The sequence below is a fragment of the Marmota monax genome, unplaced genomic scaffold (genome assembly GCF_021218885.2).
Source record: "Marmota monax isolate L192 unplaced genomic scaffold, Marmota_monax_Labrador192_F-V1.1 WCK01_AAM20220418_F8-fsc00052, whole genome shotgun sequence".
Classification (NCBI taxonomy): Eukaryota; Metazoa; Chordata; class Mammalia; order Rodentia; family Sciuridae; genus Marmota; species Marmota monax.
The window spans coordinates 3,927,446-3,953,037 of NW_026693473.1; the positions used below are offsets into that span (position 1 = coordinate 3,927,446).

General features: G+C 35.1%; 1 protein-coding gene across 2 annotated transcripts in view; it reads left to right on the forward strand.

The window, feature by feature from the left end:
• The window catches only part of Slc49a4 (solute carrier family 49 member 4), a 137,314-nt gene that overhangs the window by 68,239 nt on the left and 43,483 nt on the right, over window positions 1-25,592 (forward strand). For both annotated transcript variants that reach the window (XM_058583498.1, XM_046457926.2), the window contains exons 3-5: window positions 2,897-3,162; window positions 9,125-9,254; window positions 23,805-23,913. In XM_058583498.1, coding sequence (XP_058439481.1) covers window positions 2,897-3,162; window positions 9,125-9,254; window positions 23,805-23,913 — 505 coding nt within the window. The remainder of the gene's footprint in view (window positions 1-2,896; window positions 3,163-9,124; window positions 9,255-23,804; window positions 23,914-25,592) is intronic.

The window sequence follows — 25,592 nt, forward strand, 5'->3', positions numbered from 1 at the left end:
ATGAAAATTCATGAGACTCTATCACAAAAGGGCTGGGATGTAGCTCAGAGGTGTAGAGCATTTTCCTAGCATGTACAAGTTCCAGGGGTTGTAAAAAGAAAGTTTATAGTAATATCTAATATCTAGATGACTTTATTTTATTATGCCTTAAGGTCAGCATTTTTCTAGAAATACGTCTCTAAATTTGCATTGCCATTAAATGGAAAATGTAGATTTTATATATTAAACAATTTTATTTTAAATATATTTTTACAAATTCATTTTATAAAATGGGATAATTTAATGGCAAGGAATAAAAAATAGTATCTGACATACATGCAAATCTTGATATTACAAATGAATGTACCATTACAGTTACTAGAACAACAGTGCTTATGGTCAGTTATATCCGTAACTGCAAAGTCCTAAGATGCTCTGTGGTATAGGTCTAAGGAATAGGACTATGTTTTGGAAAACTTCAAGACGCTGGGAAGAGTGGAACTCAATTTACCTACCAGGTTTTTCATTAATTTAGTGGGTAACCCCAAGATCCCATAGACCTCTGTTTAACTGAGCTCATTTATGAAGAGTACATGTGTATATGATTACTTTTAATGCAAAATGCATATAAATTATTTAATAATAGAAACTTTTAAACACCAAGTCAACTTGTTTTACTTCCTGACATGACCTTTTACTCTGCTAATTCATGTGCTCTAGGTTAGCTTCCTGAGTTTGTAGTTCATAGACCTCTAAACTTAAAACCCATCTGCAATGTCACTAGTGCTCTACCTTCTGTGGACATTACTTTAGCATATGTGTCATGTTGCGAGATATTCTGATCTGAGAATGAGTAAAATGGTCTTGCTTGGCCCTTAAGTTGTCTCACACGCACACATTCTATGACTTGTGTTTGATGCTTAGTCTATTCTTGATTGTACTGAGAGGTAACAAAGAGTTAAGTCTGCACAGGAGTTGGAGTTTTATACCTTAACTCTGATAATTCATACTATCTTTTTTTGTTGTTGTTATTTTTTAATAAGTTATACTCTATATATGAATACCTTTAATTTGTTTATTTTTATTTTTATTTTTTTGTGGTGGTGAGGATTGAACTCAGTGCCTCACGTGTGCTAGGCGAGCACTCTACCAATGAGTCACAACCTCAGCCCCTGTTTGTTGTTTTTGATAGATTATTTCTTCCATGTTCTCCTTTACCCTTGACAGTTTTAGGCATAATAAACTTTACTCATTCTAACCCTTCTTCTAGATGAGTCTTTCAAGAACACCCCATTAAAAGTATTAAATAGAAAAGAAGTTGCCTTTATGAGCTATCATTCTCTGATTGTCGTGCCATCATAAGTCATGGCTAGGACCACTTAAGACTTTGCTTCAAGAATATTTCAAATGTTGATTTAATTGTGGTGGGGCATCATAAGATCCACTGGCTTTTGGAGGAACTGTTTGATTTCAGAAACAGTTTAAAATCATTTCTATCATCCAGAAAATTGTTCTCCTTACATGAGAAGATTTTAAAATCTCTCCCATTTTCTTAATAACATTAATGATACTTGGAGATATTTTACTTTCACATAATTTTCCAACATACATGATGATATGGGCAGATCTAAGTGACATATTTTACTTCTCACTCATTTCTACATTAGGGCCCTACATCTCCCCATATGTTTGTTATTTTTTTCTGCATTCATAAAATGTTTTTTCTAAGTGACTTAAGCTGCCAATTAAAAATATATATATGAGACTCACACGCTGCTTAAAAACCTGAACAATAGCTGGGCATGGTGACAGTAATCTCAGGTACTATAATTCCAGTGTTATAAAAATGTCAGCTATATTGTCCCTTCCCTTTCCTCTAATTCCATGGCAAAAGAGTTTGACCATATTCCATTTCTTGTCTAGACTTTTTTTTTTTTAATTTAAGACTTCTTTTTTCCTTCAAGTCTTCTCTTGAATGTGAAGGTATATGTTACGGGTAGCAGGAGCAATGGGGCAAAGGGTTTGGTCAGCAAGGCATAAGAGTGTTAAGTATAATATTGAGAAAAGATGAACAAAAGAACAAATGGAAGGAAAACAAGAAACTACTCGTCATTAAAATCAGCATCAGAGTATTAGGACTGAAAGTATGTATGCATATGTTCAATCCATCGCGAAGATTTGTCTTACCGGTGCTCAGGAAATACATGTGGAATTTAAATTCATCTCTTGATTTTATGGGAGAAGACATGGAATTCCACCAAAGTTATATATTTCCTAGGGTCATTTACCTAGCTGGTTATAGAACTCAGCTGGAACCCAGGTCCTCTGATCCTCAACCAATTTCTTTGCTATAAGAAGATACTACATTGACTTTTTTCCCCCAGTACCTAGAAAAGGGTAGGTATGAAGTGTTGAGCTCAGTTGTGTCCAGTGGCACTTATTATGTCTATTAACAAGTGGCATGCTAGTAGATAGAGCACATATTTTGGAGTCCGACCTAGGTCTAAATTTTAGTTGTGTCTGTTGGTACTTGGGCAGGTTTCTTAATCTTTCCAAGCGTAAGCTTTTATGTTTCAATAAACAGGGAAAACAATTGACATTATTGTTTTCACATTATTGTTATGACAATCAAATGAGCCAAGGCAATATTAAGTATTTAGTTTTGTATGAGGCATAAATCAGGGGATTCAGTAAATATTTGTGAAATAAATAAATGGCAACTATTACTGTATTTGATCTCCCTCATAGAGGATTAACAAAACTTTTAAGTAATGTCAGCTTACCTTTTAGTGTGTTTTATGCTTTACAGAGATCTGTTTTTATTGCCATAGTTAAACTGCTATTTGGCTAATTTATTCCTGTCTTGGTAAATGCCTGCTTCATATACCTCACATTATTTTAATTTTTTAAATTCCAGATTAATCCATGGAGGACAGATGTTAAATGGATTGGCAGGTCCAACTGTTATGAATGCTGCACCATTCCTCTCCACAACCTGGTTTTCTGCAGACGAACGGGCCACTGCCACAGCGATTGCTTCCATGCTCAGTTATCTGGGTGGGGCATGTGCATTTTTAGTTGGACCTCTTGTTGTTCCAGCTCCCAATGGGACATCACCACTTCTTACTGCAGAGAACAGCAGGGCTCATATTAAAGACAGCATTGAGACTGTGTTGTATGCAGGTAATTTGAAGTCTTTTCCTGTTTATACTTTAGTCTACTCTTTGTATACCAGATCACCTCAAATGAAATAGTTAGAAGGACTGACATAGCTAATGCACATAATGTGCTTTCATTGTTTTATAATATGGAGATGCCTATTTAAAACCTACAGCCTTCCCGGGAAGTTACTAAATTTAACATATATTCTTGATACACAGTAGGTCTTTCTTTTTTTTTTTTAACTGGTTGTTCACAACATTACAAAGCTCTTGACATATCATATTTCATACATTTGATTCAAGTGGGTTATGAACTCCCATTTTTACCCCATATACAGATTGCAGAATCACATCGGTTACACATCCACGTTTTTACATATTGCCATACTAGTGACTGTTGTATTCTGCTATCTTTCCTATCCTCTACTATCCCCCCTCCCCTCCCCTCCCATCTTCTCTCTCTACCCCATCTACACAGTAGGTCTTTCTTAATTTTACTCTTTACATTTGTTTACAGTGAAGTATTACATAACACATATTCTAATGTCTTTTCTAAATATCTTACCCAGTTTGTAAAACTACACATCATGGTTGACTACAAACATTTGTCAAGCATAATTGGTAGCTTTTAAACCCATTTTCTCCCTTGCAATTTTCCCATTATTTGTCCTGTTCTCAATCATATTCAGCTTGATTATCTGTAGTTTGTTTGCTTGTTTCTTTTCAAACAGATGTCACTGTGTTACCCAGGCTGGACTCAAGCCATCTTCCCACTTCAGCTTCCTGAGATCTAGAACCTAGGCATGCATTGCCATGACCTAAATTATTCTATTTTCCTCCCTCCCTCCCTCCCCCCCCCTCGTCTATTAATTAGGGATATTGACTTTTCCAAAACATTCTCTTTGGACCTTTTTGTTTCTGAAGTTGAGTCCCAGGCCACCCTGTTACAGTACCCTATAGATCTTCTTAAATCTGTTCTGTTTTCTAGCTGACTCTTTTTTTTTTTTTTTTTTTGCATAAAGAATACTTCTTATAAGTGTTTGCTATATAACAATCACTGTGCTAAGCATTAGGAATTGTTGCGATCAATGAGGAGACAATTATAATACAAATAAAGCTATACAGAGGTAGGAAGACTAATTTGCCTGGGTTTGGAGAGAAGTTGAAGGGTCAAAGAAGGTTTCATCAAGATGTAATAATTCAGAAAAATTAGGAATTTTATAGGAGTTCACTGACCAGTCAGGTAGGCCAGGGTATTCCATACAGGGAGAATGGCACTGCAAAGTCAGAGAAGGTATGAGAGAGCTCAGCATGTCCAGGACACTACACATAATTTAATATAGCTGTAGTGGTATGAATTTGTGTTTGAGTATTGGTAGCAAGTGGTAGGAAATGAAGCTGGAAAGATAAGGGAGCAGATTATGCCAAGTTTTGTCTTAACTTGTATATGCACTTATGAATTTAACAAACATTTTGAGCTCCTGTGTATTTGTCATTGTGCTAGGCACTGAGGTGGATATGGTTCCTGGTCCAATAGACCTTTTGGTATCCTAAAGAATACAGAGAGGCAAATAAACAGTTGTAGAACAGAATGCTGGGCATTAATTGCTCTAACAGCTTGAAGGAGATGTGCCTAGCTCACATTTTGGTTGTGTAGTAGTTTCCTAGAGATGCAGCATCCAAGGTTTCCAAGGGATGAGACTTAACCAAATAGAGTGAGCAGAAGGAAGAATAAAATAGAACCATGAAGAAGAAGCCCAATGAAGTGACAGAACCTGGTACATTCAAGCTACTGAAAGCCCAGAATGGCTTAGATCTGGTGAAAATGGTGATAGGAGAAACTAGAGAGGGAAGCCAGGACATGAGACCTCAAGCAGGGCTAAAGAAAAGGTTTGAAGTTCACCATGGTGTAGGCAAAGATCACACTCTGAAGTTTACATCAGATTTACATTTCAAAATCTGGTATTTCTTCTAAAGAATAAAACTAAAACAGACTCCTCTCCTTTTGAAGAAAAAAACTGAAAATGTAAAACTACATACATACACAAGGAAACCTAAAAACAGAAGACATAAGTTTTAAAACTTCATATTAGTAATATCATTCATTTCATTGAAAACCTAAGCCATCATTGTATATTTTAAATATCTGAGTTTTAGACACCATTAGGCGTGTATTAATGCCCTGCATCTACCTGGTTCAGGGCTCCCATGCAGTCAGGAGGAAGCCCTTGCTCACAGCTTCCAGTCACTTCCTCAGTGCTTTCACACCTTTTCAGTCTCCCAGTCTGCCTTTCTGAAATATTGCCCCATGAATCTTCAGTACATTAAAAATACTTTTGCTAGAATTGCTGCCTCAAATAGTTAGAGACTCTTAAATTATTCCAGGTAAGAGCACATAAGAAAATTAAGCTACAGACCAAGATCTCTTAGGAATATAGACACAAAGGTCTTAGACAAAATACTAGCAAACCAAATCCATCAGCTTATAAAAAGTATGGTACACCATGATCAAGTAGGATTCATCCCAGAAATACAAGATTGACTTAACATTCAAAACTCAATTAATGTTATATATCATATCAATAGAATACAGGGGGAAATGTGCTTATATGAAGAGATAAAGAAAAAGGTTTACAGATCCAGTGTCCTTTCAAAATAAAACAATCAACAACTAGGAATAGACAGGCATTCCCTCAACCTAATAAAAAAATATACAAAAAACACAAATGCGGTATATTTAATTGTCAGATACTGAAAGCAGTCCTCCTAAGATCAGAAACAGGACAAGCATGTCCACTCTTAGCACCTCTGTTTATCATTGTGCTGGAGGTTCTACCCAATATCACTGGGCAAGAAAAAAGAAATTTAAATGTAACCAGATTGGAAAGAAAGGAGGGGGAAAAAAGGAAATTTTTGAAAAATACATGATTTTAAATATAGAAAAATTATCTGGAATTCACTACCAAACTGTTAGATCTAAAAGATGAGTTCAGCAAGATTTTACAAGATTAATGTGTAAAATCGATTGATTGTACATTAATAATGATCAACCCAAACATGAAATTAGGAAAATAATTTATAATACTATCAATAATATAATATATTTAGGAGTAAATTTAACAAATCTATAGCATACTCTAAAGACTACAAAACAGCATTGAAAGAAATTAAAGGCCTTCAAAATAGAAAGTCATCCCATGTTCATGGGATGGAAAGCTTAATACTGAAAAAATATTCTCAAATTTATCTACAAACTTGGTGCAGCCCTATTAAAATCCCAGCTGCCTTTGTTGCAGAAATTGATGGAAATGCAAGGGACCAGGAATAGCCAAAACAATCTTGAAAAAGGTGTTGGACAACTCATGTTTCTCAATTTTAAAACTGAGACAGGAGGATCGAGAATTCAAAGCCAGCCTCAGCAACTTAATGATCCCCCAAGCAACTCAACAAGACCGTGTCTCTAAAAAAATTTTTTTTAAAGTCTAGGGACACTGGGGAAGAATAGTGTTACCTTAGATTAAGTAGAGAGAAGTGATGGGGGCGTTAAGGAGGGGATGCAGGGATAGGAAAGACTATAGAATGAAACAAACATTATTACTGTATGTACATGTGTGACTACATGACCAATGATTCTGCAACATGTACACTCAGAAAAATGAGAAATTTTGTCCCATCTATGACTGATAAATTAAAGTGCATAAATGCATTCTGTCATGTATAACTAATTAAAACAAATTTAAAAATTTAAAAAATAAAAATCTTATGATTCATCTTTCCATTTAAAAATAAGAAAGGGCTGGGAATGTAGCTGAGTGGTTAAGTGCCCCTGGGTTCAATCCCTGGTGCAAAAATAAATAAGTAAATAAATAAATAAATAAATACCTAATATAATTACAAAACGAATCAAGACGGCATGGTATTGACAATTATAGAAAGTATAGTACTGATTCATGCTCCAACATGGATGACCCTTGAAAACATGCTGATTGAAAGATGCCACTCACAAAAGACTGTATATTCTATGATTCCACTTAAATGAAATATCCTAATACTCAAATCCGTAAAGACTAAAAATAGGTTAGTGGTTGTCTAGAGCTGGGAGATTTGGAATTAATGGGTTATAGGGTTTCTTTAGGAGATGATCAAAAAATTCTAAAATTGAGCTGGGCACAGTGGCACGTGCCTATAATCCCAGTGGCTCCGGAGGCTGTTGCAGGATAATTGTGAGTTTACAGCCAGCCTCAGCAAAAGGGAGGTTCTAAGCAACTCAGTGAGACCTTGTCTCTAAGTAAAATACAAAATAGGAGCTGGGGATGTGGCTCAGTAGTCAGGTGCCCCTGAGTTCAATCCCAGATACCTGCCCTCCCCCAAATTCTAAAATTATAATGGTTGCACTGTTATATAAATGTACTAAAAACCATTGGACTGTGTACTTTAATGTGTGAATCGTATTTTATATGAATAATATCCCATGAAATTGTTTACAAAAATGTCTATAGAAAGATGGTCAATGAGGCTGGGATTGTGGCTCAGTGGTGGAGTGCTTGCCTCACATGTGTGAGGCACTGGGTTCGATCCTCAGCACCATATTAAAAAAAATAAATAAAATGAAGATATTGTGTCCATATACAACTAAAAACATATTTTAAAAAAAGAAAGATGGTCAAAGAATATGAATGAGGATATTACAGAACAAATACAAATAACTAATAAGTATATTCAAGATGCTCAGTGTTATTAATAATTAAAAGAAAGAACTGTAAGGTAAAATAACTCATTAACTTCTTGTTGCTCTTTAGATTGACAAAGAATAAAGAGATTGAGAATCCCAAAAAAATTTGGTAACAATCTTGTCTTTCAGAATTAGGAATCTATAAATTTACAGTTGAATTAACTAAAATGATATATGGTTAAGTGTCTTATAGAATTATTGTCCCTTTTCCTAAGAAAATATCCCTAGAAATAGAATTATCCAACAGAAAAGACCCCTAGAAACTACTAAGTCAACTCCCTTTACTGGGATTCACTTTTGTAACAAGTCAGTTAATGGCGCGGATGAGTCTGTCATCTAAGTTTCCAGTATTTTTATTAATGTTGTGCTTTTCTACTTAAAATTGGGCACAGTTAACAAAATCTGTGCTGTGGAGGGAAGAATTGAGAGTCCTAAGAACTTTCCCTTTTGTAATAAGGCCAAACTAGTGTGGTTTGACTGTTCATTTTACTTCTGATTAATATTTAGCTAGACTTATTAAAATACTCATTAAATATTTTTATTTAGCTAGGTTTGTGCTTTAATTTGCTGCCTCTTGGTTTCTTTTTTTCTTTTAATATTTTTAGGTGTAGATGGACACATACCTTTATTTTGTTTATTTAATTTTTTTATGTGGTGCTGGGGATCGAACCCAGTGCCTCATGCATAGAGCAAGCGCTCTATCACTGAGCCACAACCCCAGCCCCTGGTTTGTTAATTCTGGATGCTTTCTTGTCTTGTTAAATTTTCCTGTACTGTCTATAAATTGGATCTGTCCTACATATGGATCAGAAATCCTATCCTTGATCAAACAAATGTTCTATTCTATTTTTGCCAAATTTCTTTCATATTCTTTCTTTCTGAGTACCCTACTTATAGACAACCATCTTAGACCTCTTTTATAGTAAGGTATTGTTGGTTTGAATGAGATTTCTCTATAGAGTAACAGTTGTGTACTCCCTTGATTTTTTTTGACTATGTGGTGTGTCATTGGACTACCATGCTTCTTTATTTATAGCCTGACTTCCTACCTGTGACCTGCTGAACTTTGTATCTGTACATATCTGTCTTTCCCACTAGACTGAGCTATCTTGGCTAGGTGCTATGTTTTGCCTATCTTTATATATCTAGGGCTTATTTGATGCTCAGTAAATATTCTTTAAATAAATAAATACTTGAAGTATTCAACTTTTTGTGTCACTGGTTAACACTTTACTAATTTTTTTTCTTTCAGAATTTGGAGTTGTCTGCTTAATATTCTCTGCAACACTAGCTTATTTCCCACCCCGGCCTCCTCTTCCTCCCAGTGTTGCTGCAGCTAGCCAGAGGCTAAGTTATCGACGCAGCTTTTGTAGGCTATTAAGGTAAATATACTTGTGGTCATTGGGTGGTAGTGACTGGCACCTCAATATAATTCCATTTTTTTAAAAGATAATTTGAGATAGTAATTTTCAGCAACCATTAATCAGTTTATAATTAATAAAATACTCATTAAATATTTTTATTTCCTATGAGAAATCTATCTTGAAAAATCATCCAAAACAAAACCTCTCTAATTTTTGCCTATCTACATACTACCTATAGTGTTATTTATTTACTGTGTTTAAAGTCAAATATTTTTAAAGTAATTTTCTTTTATAAAGAAACTTATACTGGGGGCTGGGGATATAGCTCACTTGGTAGAGTGCTTGCCTTGCATGGCAAGGCCCTGGGTTCATCCCCTGCACCACCAAAAAAAAAAAAAAGAATCTTATATAGTAGTGTCCATGAAAGTATGGGTTTATGTATTTATTTTTCTAATATGGAGATTATTTTATTCATTATGTATTTGTCAATGCAAAATGAATAAAATAAACAATATTATTCCTGTATCACCTAAAGTCTTCTCATGTGCCACCAGTAGGATCACAATTTAAGAAACTTATTAATGTATTTTTTTTATTTTATTGGCAAAACTTAAATATAGTTAGGTAAATTCTACCCTTGAAAGCTCAAATGATTTGATTCTTAAAAGCTAAATTTGATTCTTGGGAGGCACAGAACATCACCATTGATTATGATTTGTAGTTGCACTTTTGAACTTACTTTCAGAACACCAGCAGCTCTCTCTGGTTGGTTCTTTCTTTTCTTGTCTTCTTTCCCCTCAGATGGTAAATTCCTCTATAATACTACTATCCAATATAGGAATATAGGAATATAATTTGATTCACAATGAGAATATGAATATAATTTGAATCACATATGTAATCTTTAATTTTCTAATAGTCTCTTTTAAAAAGATAAATAGAAACAAATAAAGACAATGTGTAGCATATTGTACTCAACCCACTATATCTAAAACATCATTTTAACATGTAATCTATATTAATGATTGAGATATTTGACATTCTCATATTCACATAAAACTCTAATATCCAGTGTGTACTTTCCCTTACAGCACATTTCAATTTGGACACTAAATTTTTATTGGAGCATTTGATATATATTTGGCTGTCATTAAATTTACAATTGAAAAGTATTCATTGAGCAGATTTTCCCATTTTGCACTAAATTGAAAATAAGTAATTACCTTTTAAAATTTGAATTAACACAACTTTGATATTACAGAATAGTCTCAAATTCTATAGACAGTTGTTCAGAGCTTAATTGAAGATCTGTCACTTCTGTAGGATATAGTTTTTTCCTCATAATTTTTAACAAAATTTCCATAGCTTAAATAACATTTTCATCTCTCCATTGAGAAGTGGTTTTCTTTTTCTATGAAAATCCAAATCATTTTATAGCTTACCAAAATTATAAGTTCAAATCTGTTAAAAATTTGTTTTAGAATGTTTGTTGGACATTTAATTCTGATTTCCAGCAACTAATTTTCTTAATACTTTTTTGACTGTTGAAAAGAAACTTCTTATGCATTTGCTGAGAATGTCTCTCTTTTTGTGTTTTTATTAGTGCATTATAATTATACATAATACTAGGGCTCATTGTGACATATTAATATGTAACATAATTTGCTCCATATCCTTCCCTCGTACCTCTCCCTTTTCCTGCCCTCTTCCCTCCCCCAACCCTCTTTCTCTACACTACTAGTCTACCTTCCATTTATTTTTTAAATTGATGCATTATAATTATACATAAAAAATAGGGTTCATTGTGCTATATTCATACATGCATGCACATAGCATAATTTGGTTGTTCTATATCTAACATAGATAGATATAGATACACACATGCACACACATATAAAATGGCTCTTAATATTGTCCACTTAAATAACTTAAATATTTTTTCTTACATCAGACATTTCATTTTGTTCTGCTTCAGCAAATTGCAGTTGTCATTCATGGTGAAATTTTCAACATGCCTTTTTCCATTCTAGTCTCATATTTTCTTTCTACGTGAAATATTCAATTGAACAAATTATAAAGTTGTATTAGTGTGTATGAAAAAATAATTGGAACTGAATCAGTTCATTGACACCAGTGAGATCAGTGGCGTGTAATAACACTAGAAAACTCAGGTGCCAATGTGCTCACTCTGCCTTATGTGTTGCAGCTGGTAAAGTGAAACATAGTTCTACTACAAAATGCAGTTTGGGGGGCTGGTAATGTAGCTCAGTGGCAGAGCACTTGCCTAGTGTTACGAAGCCCTAAATTTGCCAACACCACAAAAAATAAAATAAATTTTAAAAAAAGATTTTTTAGTGGAAAAATACTTTTAATGCCTGTTTTAAAACTTAGACTTAAATTAGGCAAGATGAGATCAAATTTAAAAATTTCTCCTAAGTTACACTAGCCACATTTCATTATTTTTCAAACTTTGGTTCACAGCTAAATGATTTGGTGAGTTGATCATTACTTTTTTTAAACAAAGTGGAGTGGAACACAAGAAATAATTTTTTTCTTTTTAGAGGTATCAGGGATTAAGCTCAGGGGCACTTGACCACTGAGCCATGTCCCCAGCCCTTTTTTGTATTTGATTTATAAACATGGTCTCACTGAGCTGCTTAGTGCCTTGTTTTTACTGAGGCTGGCTTTGAACTGTCCATCCTCCTGCCTCAGCCTTCTGAGTTGCTGGGATTATAGGTGTACACTACCTCGCCCAGCACAGAATAGAAAATATTGTATCACATGTAGTAAGATTACTTTTTGTGAGACTTTTGTTTCTGTATATAATGGGTAAGTCACAAAGTAAAAATAAATTTCTTATTTTGGCATACAAGAAGTTTTGAAAACCACTTCTCTATACCACCTGATACATTGCCTTCAACATAATAGACAAAAGAAAAATGTTAGTTAAGTTGAATTATGGTCAGTAATATACATTTGTAAAATGACATTTTAAAATGGTAATTAAGAAAAACACACTATTTAACTAAATTTTTTCCATGCAAAGCCAGCAGCAAAAGTTTGATACCAGTAGATAAAGCTAGAGAGTTAGATGGTAGTCATATAATAGTAACTCTGAACTAATAATTTTGAACTATTCTGTGGGAAATAGGAGTCAATAAAGGCTTTTAAGCTTACTCAGTTAGGTACAAGATTTTTCTGACACAAAAGGAACAATAAATTATCCCTCTGACCACAGTATACCTGTGTTGGCTTCTAGTTATCCAAGAATCAAGATCCTCATTCTGTGTTTGAAACAAAGTATAATATCTTTCTTCTCCATAAAAAGCCTTTTTCACCAATGCTTGACCTACCTTTCTCTCTTCCCATTTGGTCTGTAACTTCTCCATTGCTACCTCTGCACCCTCCAGAGGAGGTCTGTGGGCCTGCCTTGCCCCAGTTCCCTTATCTATAGTATTAATTTTCCCTGAACTTTTCAAAGAACTTCCTGGATTAATCAAAATAACTGCCTCTCTAAATTTGACACATGACAGTAGAGTGTATTTTGACAAAAAGAAAAACCATCAACAAGTATGCTCCATGTTTTTCACCACAATTATTTATTTAATGCCCATATGATTCCCTTCTCTTAATATGCTTTTAACCTGTATAACCTAATGTAAATATTCCTTTCCCTTTTTATGTTGGTGTCATGTTTGATGATAATTGGGTTTTGCCTTTTAAACTTTGAGAGAAGAGCATTAAGTTGAATATGTTCTTTATTTCAGGGCACATAAACACATTTATTCATTTATTTTTCATTCACTCTTTTGTTTATATCTCCTACTCCCATCCCACTCCCTCTACCTGGGCCACCTCTCAAATGCCTTTATGTGCATATCTTTTGTCTTTTTATTTGCAATATATGTATTGTTTAGTATGGATCTATGTTTAATTTATTTAAATAATGGTATATTTTATATATCATTCCATTTTAATTTTTCATTAAGCATTATATGGATTTTTTTCTATTTTGAAATGTATGATAATATACAAGGTAGAATAGCATAACCCCCATATATCCATTAGCCAATGTCTGTTATCAAATTGTGCAGCAAATTTTGTTCTATCTCTGCCTACCCTCTTCCCCTCTTCTTTGGAACAAATCATTTCATCCAGGTATATTTCAATATGTACAATATATTTTAAAAATACAAGGATCCTTTTAGCATAAATATAGTGCCATTATCTTACCTAAAAACTTTTTAATAATAATTGGCTAATACCAAATCAATATTTAAATTTCCTATTATCTCATAAGTTCTGTTAACAGTTTGAGTCAAGATCCAGAGTAGGTCCACATATTGCATTTGGTTCAAATGCCTTAAAATCTAAGGGTTTCCTTTCCATTTCTCTCTCTCTCTCTTTTTTTTCATTATAACTTATTTGTTGAGGAGCTAGCTTTTTCACCCCCACAGTCTGGATTTTGTTGCTTGTCTCCTGTGTAGTTTAACATGTTCCTCTGTCCTTTGTGTTTCCTGTAAATTGTTAGCCAGACCTATCTTCTGATTCTGGTTTAGTTTTTGATCTTCATGTGGACTGTTAGGAGATGAGGCTCCCTTCTTCCATGAGGAGGTATATGAGTTCTGCATAGTGATATGAGCACTCTATTTTGAAGATAGGTACCCCCTGCTCTATTTGCATCTAGTTCTTTGTACTCCGTGATGTTAGTCTATCCCCCTATTCCCACTGTGTACCCAGATTGCGTGCAGTTTACTGCAGTGACACCCTCATACTTGTAACACAAGACCTGAGAATTTCCTTGGAAAGTAGACCCTGCAACAGGATTACAAGGTCATAGCGTAATCCAAGCTTAATTTTCCAGGTATTGCCATATTGGTCTCAAAGATGCCTGCTGAACTTGACATTATCCATTGTTCTAATTTTTGCCATTCTAAGATATAAACTAATATATCCCTTGTTTAATTTGCATTTTGTGACCATTAACAGGTTTCAAACTCTCTGTGTTTGTTTCATGTTACTGTAAACTTTTGTTCATAGCCTCTGCCCATTTCTTAATCATAATTTATCTTTTTCTTAATAATTTACATATTTTAGATATAAATTCCTTGTTGTTCCTCAAAATTTACAATATCTACTCCCAATCTGTAATCTGCCTGATAATTTTGTTCATGGATTCCTTAATTAATTTCTTGATTTTATCTTTCACATTTAGGTTTTCAATCCATCTAGAATCCACGTTAATATATGATGCTAACTAATGATGTAGGAGTCCCCCCCCAATAAATAAACTAGCACCACTTACTAAACATATTTAGCTTTTTGATTTGCAGTACTATCTTTATCGTATATCGAATTTCTGTGTCTTAGCTCTCAGTTCTTCATTGTTCTTTTTATTATTGAGTCAATACCACTCTGTTTTTATTACTTTGGTTGAAGTTTGTTGTCATATCTGATAGGAGAAGGGATCTCTCTTTCATCTTTTTTTTTTAATGGATGACTTAGCTTTTTAAAGAGCCTTTATTCTTGGATGTAAATTCTGGAGCAATTTCTTGATTTTCTAGGAAAACTACTACTGGAATTTTAATTGTGATTGCATTGAGTTCATAGATAAATTTGCATTGAATTGACAATATGAACTGTCTCTCCATCTATCTAGATTGTCTCAGTGACCTTCATTATTTTTTAAAAACTTTATTTGTTCTTTTTAGATACACATGACAGTAGAGTGTATTTTGACATATTTATACAAACATGAAATATATCTTATTCTAATTAGAATCCTAGTCTGTGGTGATACATGATATGGAGATTCATTGTGGTGTATTCATATATGTTCATAGAAAAGTTGTGTCAGATTCATTCCACTGTCTTTCCTATTCCAATCCCCCTTCCCTTCTCTTCATTCCCCTTTATGTAATCCACTGGACTTGTATTCTTCCCTCCCGACCCCTTGTCATGTGTTAGCATCCATATATCAGAGAGAACATTCAACCTTTGGTTTGGGGGGACTGTTTTTTTCTTTTGCATGATAGTCTCCAGATTCATCCATTAACCAACAAAAGTCATAAAGTCATTCTTTTTGTGACTAAGTAATATTCCATTGTGAATATATAATGTGTTTTCTTTTTTAATCAATTTTTAATATTTTATTTTTTATTTTATTTTTTAAAAAATTTGTTCTAATTAGTTATACATGACAGTAGAATGCATTTTGACACATTGTACACCAATGGAGCACAACTTCTCATTCCTCTGGCTGCACATGGTATAGTCACACCAGTAGTATAATCATACATGTATGATTAAGATAATAATGTCTGTCTCATTCTACTGTCCTTCCCATCCCCACAGCCACACCCCTCCCCTCAGTCCCTTCTGCACATTCCAAACTTCCTTCATTCTTCCCTAACCCCTCCCCACTATGGATCAGCATCTGCTTATCAGAGAAAATATTTGGCCTTTGATTTTTGGAGATAGGCTTATTTCACTTAGTATGATATTCTCTAGTTCCATCCATTTACCTGCAAATGCCATAATTTCATTCTTCTTTAAGGCTGAGCAAAATTCCATTGTGTATATGTACCACATTTTCTTTATCCATTCATCTGTTGAAGGGCATCTAGGTTAGTTCCATAGTTTAGTTATTGTGAATTGAGCTGCTATAAATATTGATGTGGATGTGTCACTGTAGTATGCTGATTTTAAGTCCTTTGGGTATAAACCGAGGATTGGAATAGCTGGGTCAAATGGTGGATCCATTCCCAGTTTTACAAGGATTTTCTATACTGTTTTCCAGATCGGTTGCACTAATTTGCAGTCCCACCAGCAATGTTTGAGTGTACCCTTTTCCCCTCATCCTGAACATATTTTTTGTTACTGTATTCTTTTTGTTGTTGTTGTTGTTGTTTTGTTTTATTGATTTTATTTTTTTAAATACATGACAGCGGAATGAATGCATTACAGTTCTTATTACACATATAGAATACAGTTTTTGATATCTTTGTATATAGTGTATATTCATGCCAATTCATGCTTTTATACATGTACTTTGATTTTTTTTTACATTACAATTCTTATTACATATATATACCACAATTTTTCATATCTGTTTATATATAAAGTATGTTGACACCCAATTCGAGTCTTCATATATGTACTTTGGATAATGATGTGCATCACATTCCACTGGCCTTGTTAAACCCCTGCCCCCTCCCTTTCCCTCCCACCCCTCTTCCCTATCTGGAATTCATCTAATCCTCCCATGCTCCCCACTCCCTACCCCACTATGAGTCAGTCTCCTTATATCAGAGAAAACATTCAGCATTTGTCTTTTGGGGATTGGCTAACTTCGCTTAGTATTATCTTCTCCAATGTCTCCATTTACCTGCAAAAGCCATGATTTTATTCTCTTTTAATGCTGAGAAAAATTCTATTGTGTATATATGCCACATTTTTTTATCCATTCATCCACTGAAGTGCATCTAGGTTGGCCCCACAGTTTAGCTATTGTGAATTGTGCTACTCTAAACATTGATGTGGCTGTGTCCCTGTAGTATGCTGTTTTTAAGTCCTTTGGGTTTAGTCTGAGGAAAGGGATAGCTGGGTCAAATGGTAGTTCCATTCCCAGATTTCCAAGGAATCTCCATACTGCTTTCCATATTGTCTGTACCAATTTGCAGTCCCACCAGCAATGTATGAGTGTACCTTTTTCCCCACATCCTCACCAACATTTATTGTTGTTTGTCTTAATAATAGCTGCCATTCTGACTGGAGTGAGATGATATCTTAGAGTAGTTTTGATTTGCATTTCTCTGATTGCTAGAAATGATGACCATTTTTTCATATATTTGTTGATTGATTGTATATCCTCTTCTGAGAAGTGTCTGTCCAGGTCCTTGGCCCATTTGTTGATTGGGTTATATGTTTTTTTGGTACTTAGCTTTTTGAGTTCTTTATGTATCCTAGAGATTAGTGCTCTGTGTGATGTGTGAGGACATAATATCAGAAAACTTTCCAAATCATGAAGAATGAATTGGAAATCCAAAAATTTGCTCCCAGGATGTGGGCTCTCTGTTCACCTCACAGATTATTTTCTTTGCTGAGAAGAAACTTTTTAGTTTGATTCAGTCCCATTTATCGATTCTTGATTTTAATTCTTGCGTTATAGGTGTCTTATTCAGGAAATTGGGGCCAATCCCACATGATGAAGATTAGGGCCTACTTTTTCTTCTATTAGACACAGAGTCTCTGGTCTAATTCCTAAGTCCTTGATCCATTTTGAGTTAAGTTTTGTGCATGGTAGGAGATAGGGGTTTAATTTCATTTTGTTGCATATGGATTTCCAGTTTTCCCAGCACCATTTGTTGAAGATGCTGTCTTTTCTCCAGTGCATGTTTTTGGCACCTTTGTCTAATATAAGATAATTGTAATTTTGTGGGTTAGTCTCTGTGTCCTCTATTCTGTACCATTGGTCTACCAATCTGTTTTGGTGCCAATACCATAATGTTTTTGTTACTATTGCTCTGTAGCATAGTTTAAGGTCTGGTATAGTGATGCCACCTGCTTCACTCTTCCTGCTAAGGATTGCTTTAGCTATTCTGGGTCTCTTATTTTTCCAGATGAATTTCATGATTGCTTTTTCTATTTCTATGAGGAATACCATTGGGGTTTTGATTGGAATTGCATTACATCTGTATAGTGCTTTTGGTAGTATGGTCATTTTGTATTAATTCTGCATATCCAAGACCAAGGTAGATCTTTCCATCTTCTAAGGTCTATTTTGATTTCTCTCTTTAGGGTTCTGTAGTTTTCATTGTATAGATCTTTCACCTCTTTTGTTAAGTTGATTCCCAAGTATCTTTTTTTTTTTTTTTGAGGTTGTTATGAATGGGGTAGTTTTCCTCATTTCCTTCTCAGAGGCTTTGTCACTGATATACAGAAATGCCTTTGATTTATGGGTATTGATTTTATATCCTGCTACTTTGCTGAATTCATTTACTAGTTCTAGAAGTTTTCTGGTGGAGTTTTTTGGGTCTTCTAGGTATAGAATCATATCGTCAGCAAATAGTGCTAATTTAAGTTCTTCTTTTCCTATACATATTCCTTTGATTTATTTCATCTAATTGCTCTGGCTAGTGTTTCAAGAATTATGTTGAATAGAAGTGGTGAAAGAGGGCATCCCTGTCTTGTTCCAGATTTTAGAGGGAATGCCTTCAATTTTTCTCCATTTAGAATGATGTTGGCTTGAGGCTTAGTGTAGATAGCCTTTATGAAGTTGAGATATGTTCCTGTTATCCCTAGTTTTTCTAGTGTTTTGAACATAAAGGGGTGTTGTATTTTGTCAAGTGCTTTTTCTGCATCTATTGAGATGATCATATGATTCTTATCTTTAAGTCTATTGATGTGATGAATTACATTTATTGATTTCTATATGTTGAACTAACCTTGCATCCCTGGGATGAATCCCACTTGATCATGGTGCACAATCTTTTTGATATGTTTTTGTATTCGATTTGCCAGAATTTTATTGAGAATGTTTGCATCTATGTTTATTAGAGATATTGGTCTGAAGTTTTCTTTCTTTGATGTGTCTTTGCCTGGTTTTGGGATCAGGGTAATATTGTCTTCATAGAATGATTTTGGAATTACTGCCTTTCTTTTTTTATATTTCCTGAAATAAATTAAAGAGTATTGGTATTAGTTCTTCTTTAAAGATCTTTCAGAGCTTGATGTATGTTGTTCCAGGATCTTCTAGCTTTCAGGGTCTGTGTTAAAAAATCTGCCGTTATCCTAATTGGTTTTCCTTGTATGTAATCTGATTCCTTTCTCTTGTGGCTTTTAAAATTCTCTCCTTTTGGGCTGGGGATGTGGCTCAAGTGGTAGCGTGCTCGCCTGGCATGCGTGCGGCCCGGGTTCAATCCTCAGCACCACATACAAACAAAGATGTTGTGTCCACCGAAAACTAAAAAATAAATATTAAAAAATTCTCTCTCTCTCTCTCTCTCTCTCTCTCTCTCTCTCTCTGTCTCTCTCTCTCTCTCTCTCAAAAAAAATTCTCTCCTTTTTCTCTGTATTGGGCATTTTCATTATAATGTGCCTTGGTGTGGATCTGTTGTGATTTTTGTACATTTGGCGTCCTGTAGGCTTCTTGAATTTGGATTTCCAATTCATTCTTCATGTTTGGAAAGTTTTCTGATATTATATCATTGAATAGATTTGTTCATTCCTTTGGTTTGGACCTCTATGCCTTCCTCTATCCCAATAACTCTTAAATTTGGTCTTTTTATGCTATCCCATATTTCTTGAATGTTCTGTTCGTGGTTTCTTATCATTTTCACTGTATGGTCTTTATTCTTTTCAAGATGATTTATTTTATCTTCATTGTCTGATGTCCTACCTTCTAAGTGGCCCACTCTGTTGGTGATGCTTTCCTTTGAGTTTTTAATTTATTATTTCTTTCATTTCAAGGATTTCTGTTTGGGTTTTTTTTTTTTTTTTTTTTTTTAGAACCTCTATCTCTCTGTTGAGGTGATCTTTTGCTTCTTGGATTTGTTTCTGTAGCTTATGGTCAAAGTGATCTTTCACTGCCTGTATTTGTTCTCTTATGTCTTCTTTGAGATCCCAAAACATTTTAACCATGTATACCTGAAATCTTTCTCTGTAATTTTTTCTGCTCTAGCTGACAATACTTCTAATGATGTGTCTTCTTGATTTGTTTGTGTTACTTTCTTCCCTTGTCTTTTCATGTTGCTCATGTGTCTTCCTTTCCAGCTCTGTGGATCTGGTGTGTTATTGTTTTTACCCTATAGATTTGTAGTGCTCTTGTAGGGTTCCAAGATCTTTCTTTTGTGGGGAAGAACAATGTTAACGGATCCCAATATCAACAATACATCACCTGTGAACGAATTGTTGTTATTAAGACATTTACAGTTTAGTCTCAATGTCCAGAAATATTGGATTCAATTATTATTTAAAATATAATCAGTAGTTTCATAAAAAGGTTTACCATTTCTGGCGGTAGACAATGAACTGGGTGTCAGGCGTAGGGTGATATGCTGAGGGGAAAAGATGTGACGGTATAGAATTAATATATTTTAGGAAATGTGAAGGAGAAATCTAATGAAGAGAGTTATTTCCAGGGGAATATACAGGAAGTAATTTAGGGTAGACAATTACATAGGACAACAGTAGAGTACATAAAACAAACACACATATGTATTTAGAAAAATACAGGATGTGAAAATAGTAAAATTTGGACGGTGAAGGAAGAAGAAAGAGTAAAACAAAAAAGGGAAAGAAAGAAAAAGAGAAGAAAAAGGAAAAGGGGGCTTATGCAATTCCTCTATATTATATTATTCAGGTGACTCAGTCCTCAAAGTCCTATTTTATGCAAAGTTCTTGGTTTTACATATGTTGGGGGATGTGAGGGCCAGAGGATAGAAGGGTAGAAGAGACAGAAGAAGAAGGGGGAAAAAAAATACTCTTAGAGATCCATTTCTTTCTCTTCTCATCTAGTAGGTGGGGTTGTCTCATCTAGCAGGTGTCTCTGCCCTCAGGATGGTGTAGGTAATCAGGGTGTGAAGACTGGACCTGGCATAGAGCCTCTGGAAGTGGGGAGTTCTGTCCACCAGTCCCAACAGGAAAATTGCACCTCATGGGTCTTTTTTTGTGACCAATCATCTGACTTGTGCCCTCGATACCATCTCCCTCTCTTGCCTGTAGTTTTCCCAGATCCTAGTCCCTCTATTATGATCCAGACTTTAGTCCCTTCCCCTCTCTTACTTATCAGGTCCCAACTACAGGACCTGTCACCCCCAGGCTCACACCAGGTGGGCAGCGCCATGTTCACACTGCACTCTGGTCCAACTGAGAGCTATTTTTGTGTTGGGTGGTCACTGTGATGAGTTACCGCTGCTTGGGGGTGGGGGGGGGATTGGTATTCAGATACCTGCTTAGATGGTGACCTGATCTGGTAGCCATGCCCACCACAAAATGGCCATGAAGGTTTTCCAAGTTGGAATCGGTCTGCTTCCAGTGCTGGGGTGTCTGATGATGTGGGGGAAGCTGAGCGATGGCCTTGTGCTGTGGATAGGTAGCAGCCGTGTGACCTGCGTGGGAGTGGAGTGCAGCCTGGAGTTCTGCAGAGGTGCAGGATAGGTTGTTCTGCTAAGCCACTTGTGAGCCGTGGGTGAGCTAGAATTGTGGGCTTTGGGTCCAGAGTCTAGAGACTTACTCAAGCACAGAGGCTCTGATTTCTTTGTGGGTGGTTGCAGCGCTGGTGATTTCTGCAAAAATCCGCTGTATAGGGGTCCTCTCACACTCTTGATGTTGTATTCCATCTAGGCGAGACCTTGTGGAGAAGCTGCCTGTCTGCTTTCTTGGTTTCATGCCACAGACCTCCTCTGTTCTGCCATCTTGGATCTCCCCTGTTACTTGTATTCTTGATTGTTGCCTTGCCGAATAGAGTGAGATGAAATCTCAGTGTAGTTTTGATTTGCATTTCTCTAATTGCTAGTGATATTTAACATTTTTTCATATACTTGTTGACCATTCGAATTTCTTCTGTGAAGTGCCTGTTCAGTTCCTTTGCCTATGTATTGATTGGGTTATTTTATTTATTTATTTTGGAGGGGTATTTTTTAGTTCTTTGTATATCCTAGATATTAAAGCTCTATCAGAGGTGCAGATGGCGAAAATTTTCTTCCATTCTGTAGGCTCTCTCTTCACTCTCTTTATTGTTTCCTTTGCTGTGAAGAAGCTTTTTAGATTGATACCATCCCATTTGTTGATTTTTGATTTTCTTTCTTGTACTTTAGGAGTCTTGTTGAGGAAGTCGGTTCCTAAACTGACATGATAAAGATTTGGCCTACATTTTCTTCTAGTGGGTGCAAGGTCTCTGGTCTAGGTCTTTGATCCTCAGTGGCCTTAATTAAATTAAAGGTGACTTCCCCCTACACACACACACACACATACAAACACATACACACACACACACACACACACACGGACCTCCCACCCTACAGAGATTCCTGGCCTTTCTGGTTTATTCCTAGATAATATATATATATATATATATATTTTTTTAAAGCTATTTGAATGGTATCTAATTTTCATTACATTTTTACATTATATTTAAAATTCATGTTAAATTTTTTACTCTGAGGTAATTGTAGATTTCCATGCAGTGTAGGAAATAATAGAGAAAGATAGCATGTACTGTTCACCCAGTTTCCCCCAGTGATAACATCCTGCAAAAGTAGAGTATCACGGACAGAACACTGACTTTGATGCAGTCATGATACAGAAAGGTTCCATCCCGCAAGGATCCCTCCTGTTGTCCTTTTACAGCCACGCTTAGCCCTCTCCCACTTGACTCCTCAATTCCTAGAAAGTACTACTCTGATCTCTGTGACTACAACTTTGTTATTTCAAGAAGCTTATATAATATAAGTAATATTTAATACATAAAAGTTTGGCCTTTTTTACTCAGTGTAATTTTCTGAAGAGTAATCCAGTTTGTTGGCTACATCACTAGTTCATTGCTTTCTGTTGCTGAGCAGTATTCCATGATATGGTTGTACCAGTTTACTTAACCATTTACTTGCTGAGTGATATCTGGGTTATTTCTACATTTTGGCTTTTACTTAAAAGTTTCTATAAACATTTGTATACAGGTTTTGAGTGAATGTAAGTTTTAATTTTCTGGCATAAATATACAGCAGTGTGTTTGCTGGATTGTAAGGTAGTAGTGGTAGTTTGGGATTGTTGTTGTTGTTTGTTTTTTTTTTTTTCCCTACATTTATCAGTGTGGTTTTACCATTTTTTATTACCATGAGCAGTGCAAGTCATCCATTCTTTGTGCATCCTTGTCAGATTTTTGTGTTATCACTATGTTTTTATTTTAGTCCTTTTGATAGGTATGTAGAGATATAATTCTGTGGAGGACACTTAGCAGTATCTAGCAAAGCTACAAATATACAAACGCTTTGACCTGGCAGTTGCACATTGGAATTGATCCTACGGGTGCACTAGCACAGATGTGAAATGACTTTATAAGATCAAAAGAGTAAAAGTTCATATGTATGGTTACATAAATTTATGATAAATCCACATCGTGGATACCATGCAGCTCTAAGAATGAACAAGGTATTTATGTACTGTTTATAGAAAGAGTTATAAGAACTCTTCATTTTAAAAAAGCAAGGTTCAGGAGCTATGGATTTAGCTCATGGTCGAGCATTTGCCTTGTATGCACAAGGTCCCCAGCCCTGAAAAAAATAGCAAAGTTCAGCAAATGTAGATTGGGAGGAAAATATACATATATTTGCATTGGACAGTTACCCACAAGATTGACAACATTGGTAATTATAAGAAGAGGAAAATAGAAGTAAAAGGGATATTTCCCCCCATATTTTTATAACTTTCAATTTTGAGCTACTTGAATTATATTGCCTATTTAAATATCTTCAACAGAAAACTTTAATAATAATAAAACAAAAATGAAATCTACTGTCTAAAAATTTTCAAATTAGAAAATTGTACATTTCTTTTACTTTTCTTTTACAGCAATTTGAGATTTTTGATGATTGCTTTAGCATATGCTATCCCACTTGGTGTATTTGCTGGCTGGTCTGGAGTTCTGGACTTAATTTTAACGCCAGTGCATGTCAGCCAAGTAAGTAATTTATTTCTTTATATGTAATAGGTACTTTAGGTCATTTAATTTATAAATACTGATTACATGTTCTTGGTTTTAGCTTGAAAGACTGAGTAAAATATTGTCCTAAATCACTGTTGCAAAATCAAGATTCTTGTGAAACAGTTTAAAACTTGATTTTGATAACAGCCATGAATTTTACATTTTTGGATGAAATTAATGATGTAATAAACAGAAATCTTTGTTGACCTCTTCATTTATCCTTGCTTTATACTTCATAGAGGAGAATATTTATAAAGAAAATTATGGGGCTGGGGTTGTAGCTCAGAGGTAGAGTGCTTGCCTAGCACTAGTGGAGCACTGGGTTCAATCATTAGCACCACGTGAAAATATAAATAAATTCATAAATATATGTATTGTGTATTGGAATATATATGTGTATATGAGTGTGTGTATGTGTGTGTATGTGTGTGTGTGTGTGTGTGTGTTGCTAGGGATTGAATCACTTTCTGTGTTCCATGATTTTTGACTGAGTGCTAGACATAGCATATGAAAAGTTGTAAAAGAACTTAACCTTCAAGATGATGTTATTTTCTTCCAGAGAGAATTTGTGAGGTATTTTTTTCTGACACAAATCACCTTAATCTAGTTTCAGGGATTGAGATCATTTAAGGCAAGGCTTTGGTGCCTCAGAGTGATCTTTTTCCAGTGCCCCTTACTCTTTGAATATGGTCCTTCAGAGTGCCTGGTTGAAGTCTGTCATTATTACAAGGCTACCTCACCTCAAGCAGGTCCCAAATTCATATTTTTTAGGTCAATGAGGCTTATAATAACTTTTCACTCCCTTAGCCTCATTTTCTTCTTTTTTAAAATTTTTTTTAAAATTTTAATTTGTTATATGTGACAACAGAATGCATTACAATTCATATTACACATATAGAGCACAATTTTTCATGTCTCTGGCTGTACACAAAGTAGAGTCACATTCTTCATGTCTTCATACATGTACTTAGGGTAATAATGACCATCTCATTCTACCGTCTTTCCTACCCCTGTGCCCCCTCCCTTCCCCTCCCTCCCCTTTTCCCCTTTGCCTTATCTAGAGTTCTTAGCCACATTTTCTGAAATCAGGAGACACCTCTAAATGGAAATTGTCTCCAAATACTAGGCATGTCTTTCTGGCTTTCCTTCCCATCCTAGATCATGTTTTCATAATTCTGGATTACCCTGTGAAATCTCTCTTCAGATAGATTTTCCACCAGATACTAATTCAAATCACTACTGTACTTTTGTTAGTCCATCCAGGCCTTAGACTGGGTAATTTATAACAAGAGAAACTTTATTTCTCCCTGATCTGGAAGCTGGAAAGTCCACAATCAAGGCACCAGCAGATTTGGTATATGAAGAGAGATGGCCCTCTGCCTCAAGCTGGAGCCTTCTTGCTGTGTTCTCACATGGCAGAAGGGACAAGGTCAAAGCTCTTTTATAAAGGGCACTAATTCTGTCCATGGAGGAAGAGTTCTCAGGACTTGATCATCTTCTAAAGCCCACCTCTTAATATTAAGACATTGATGACATTGGAAGTAAGTTCTAATGCATGAGTTTTAGGACACCAACGTTCAGAACGTAGTGGTATTTTTACCATAAAAGAAATGCTTTCTCTTAGTTTTCTGACCTGTTTTTATGGACAGCAGGTA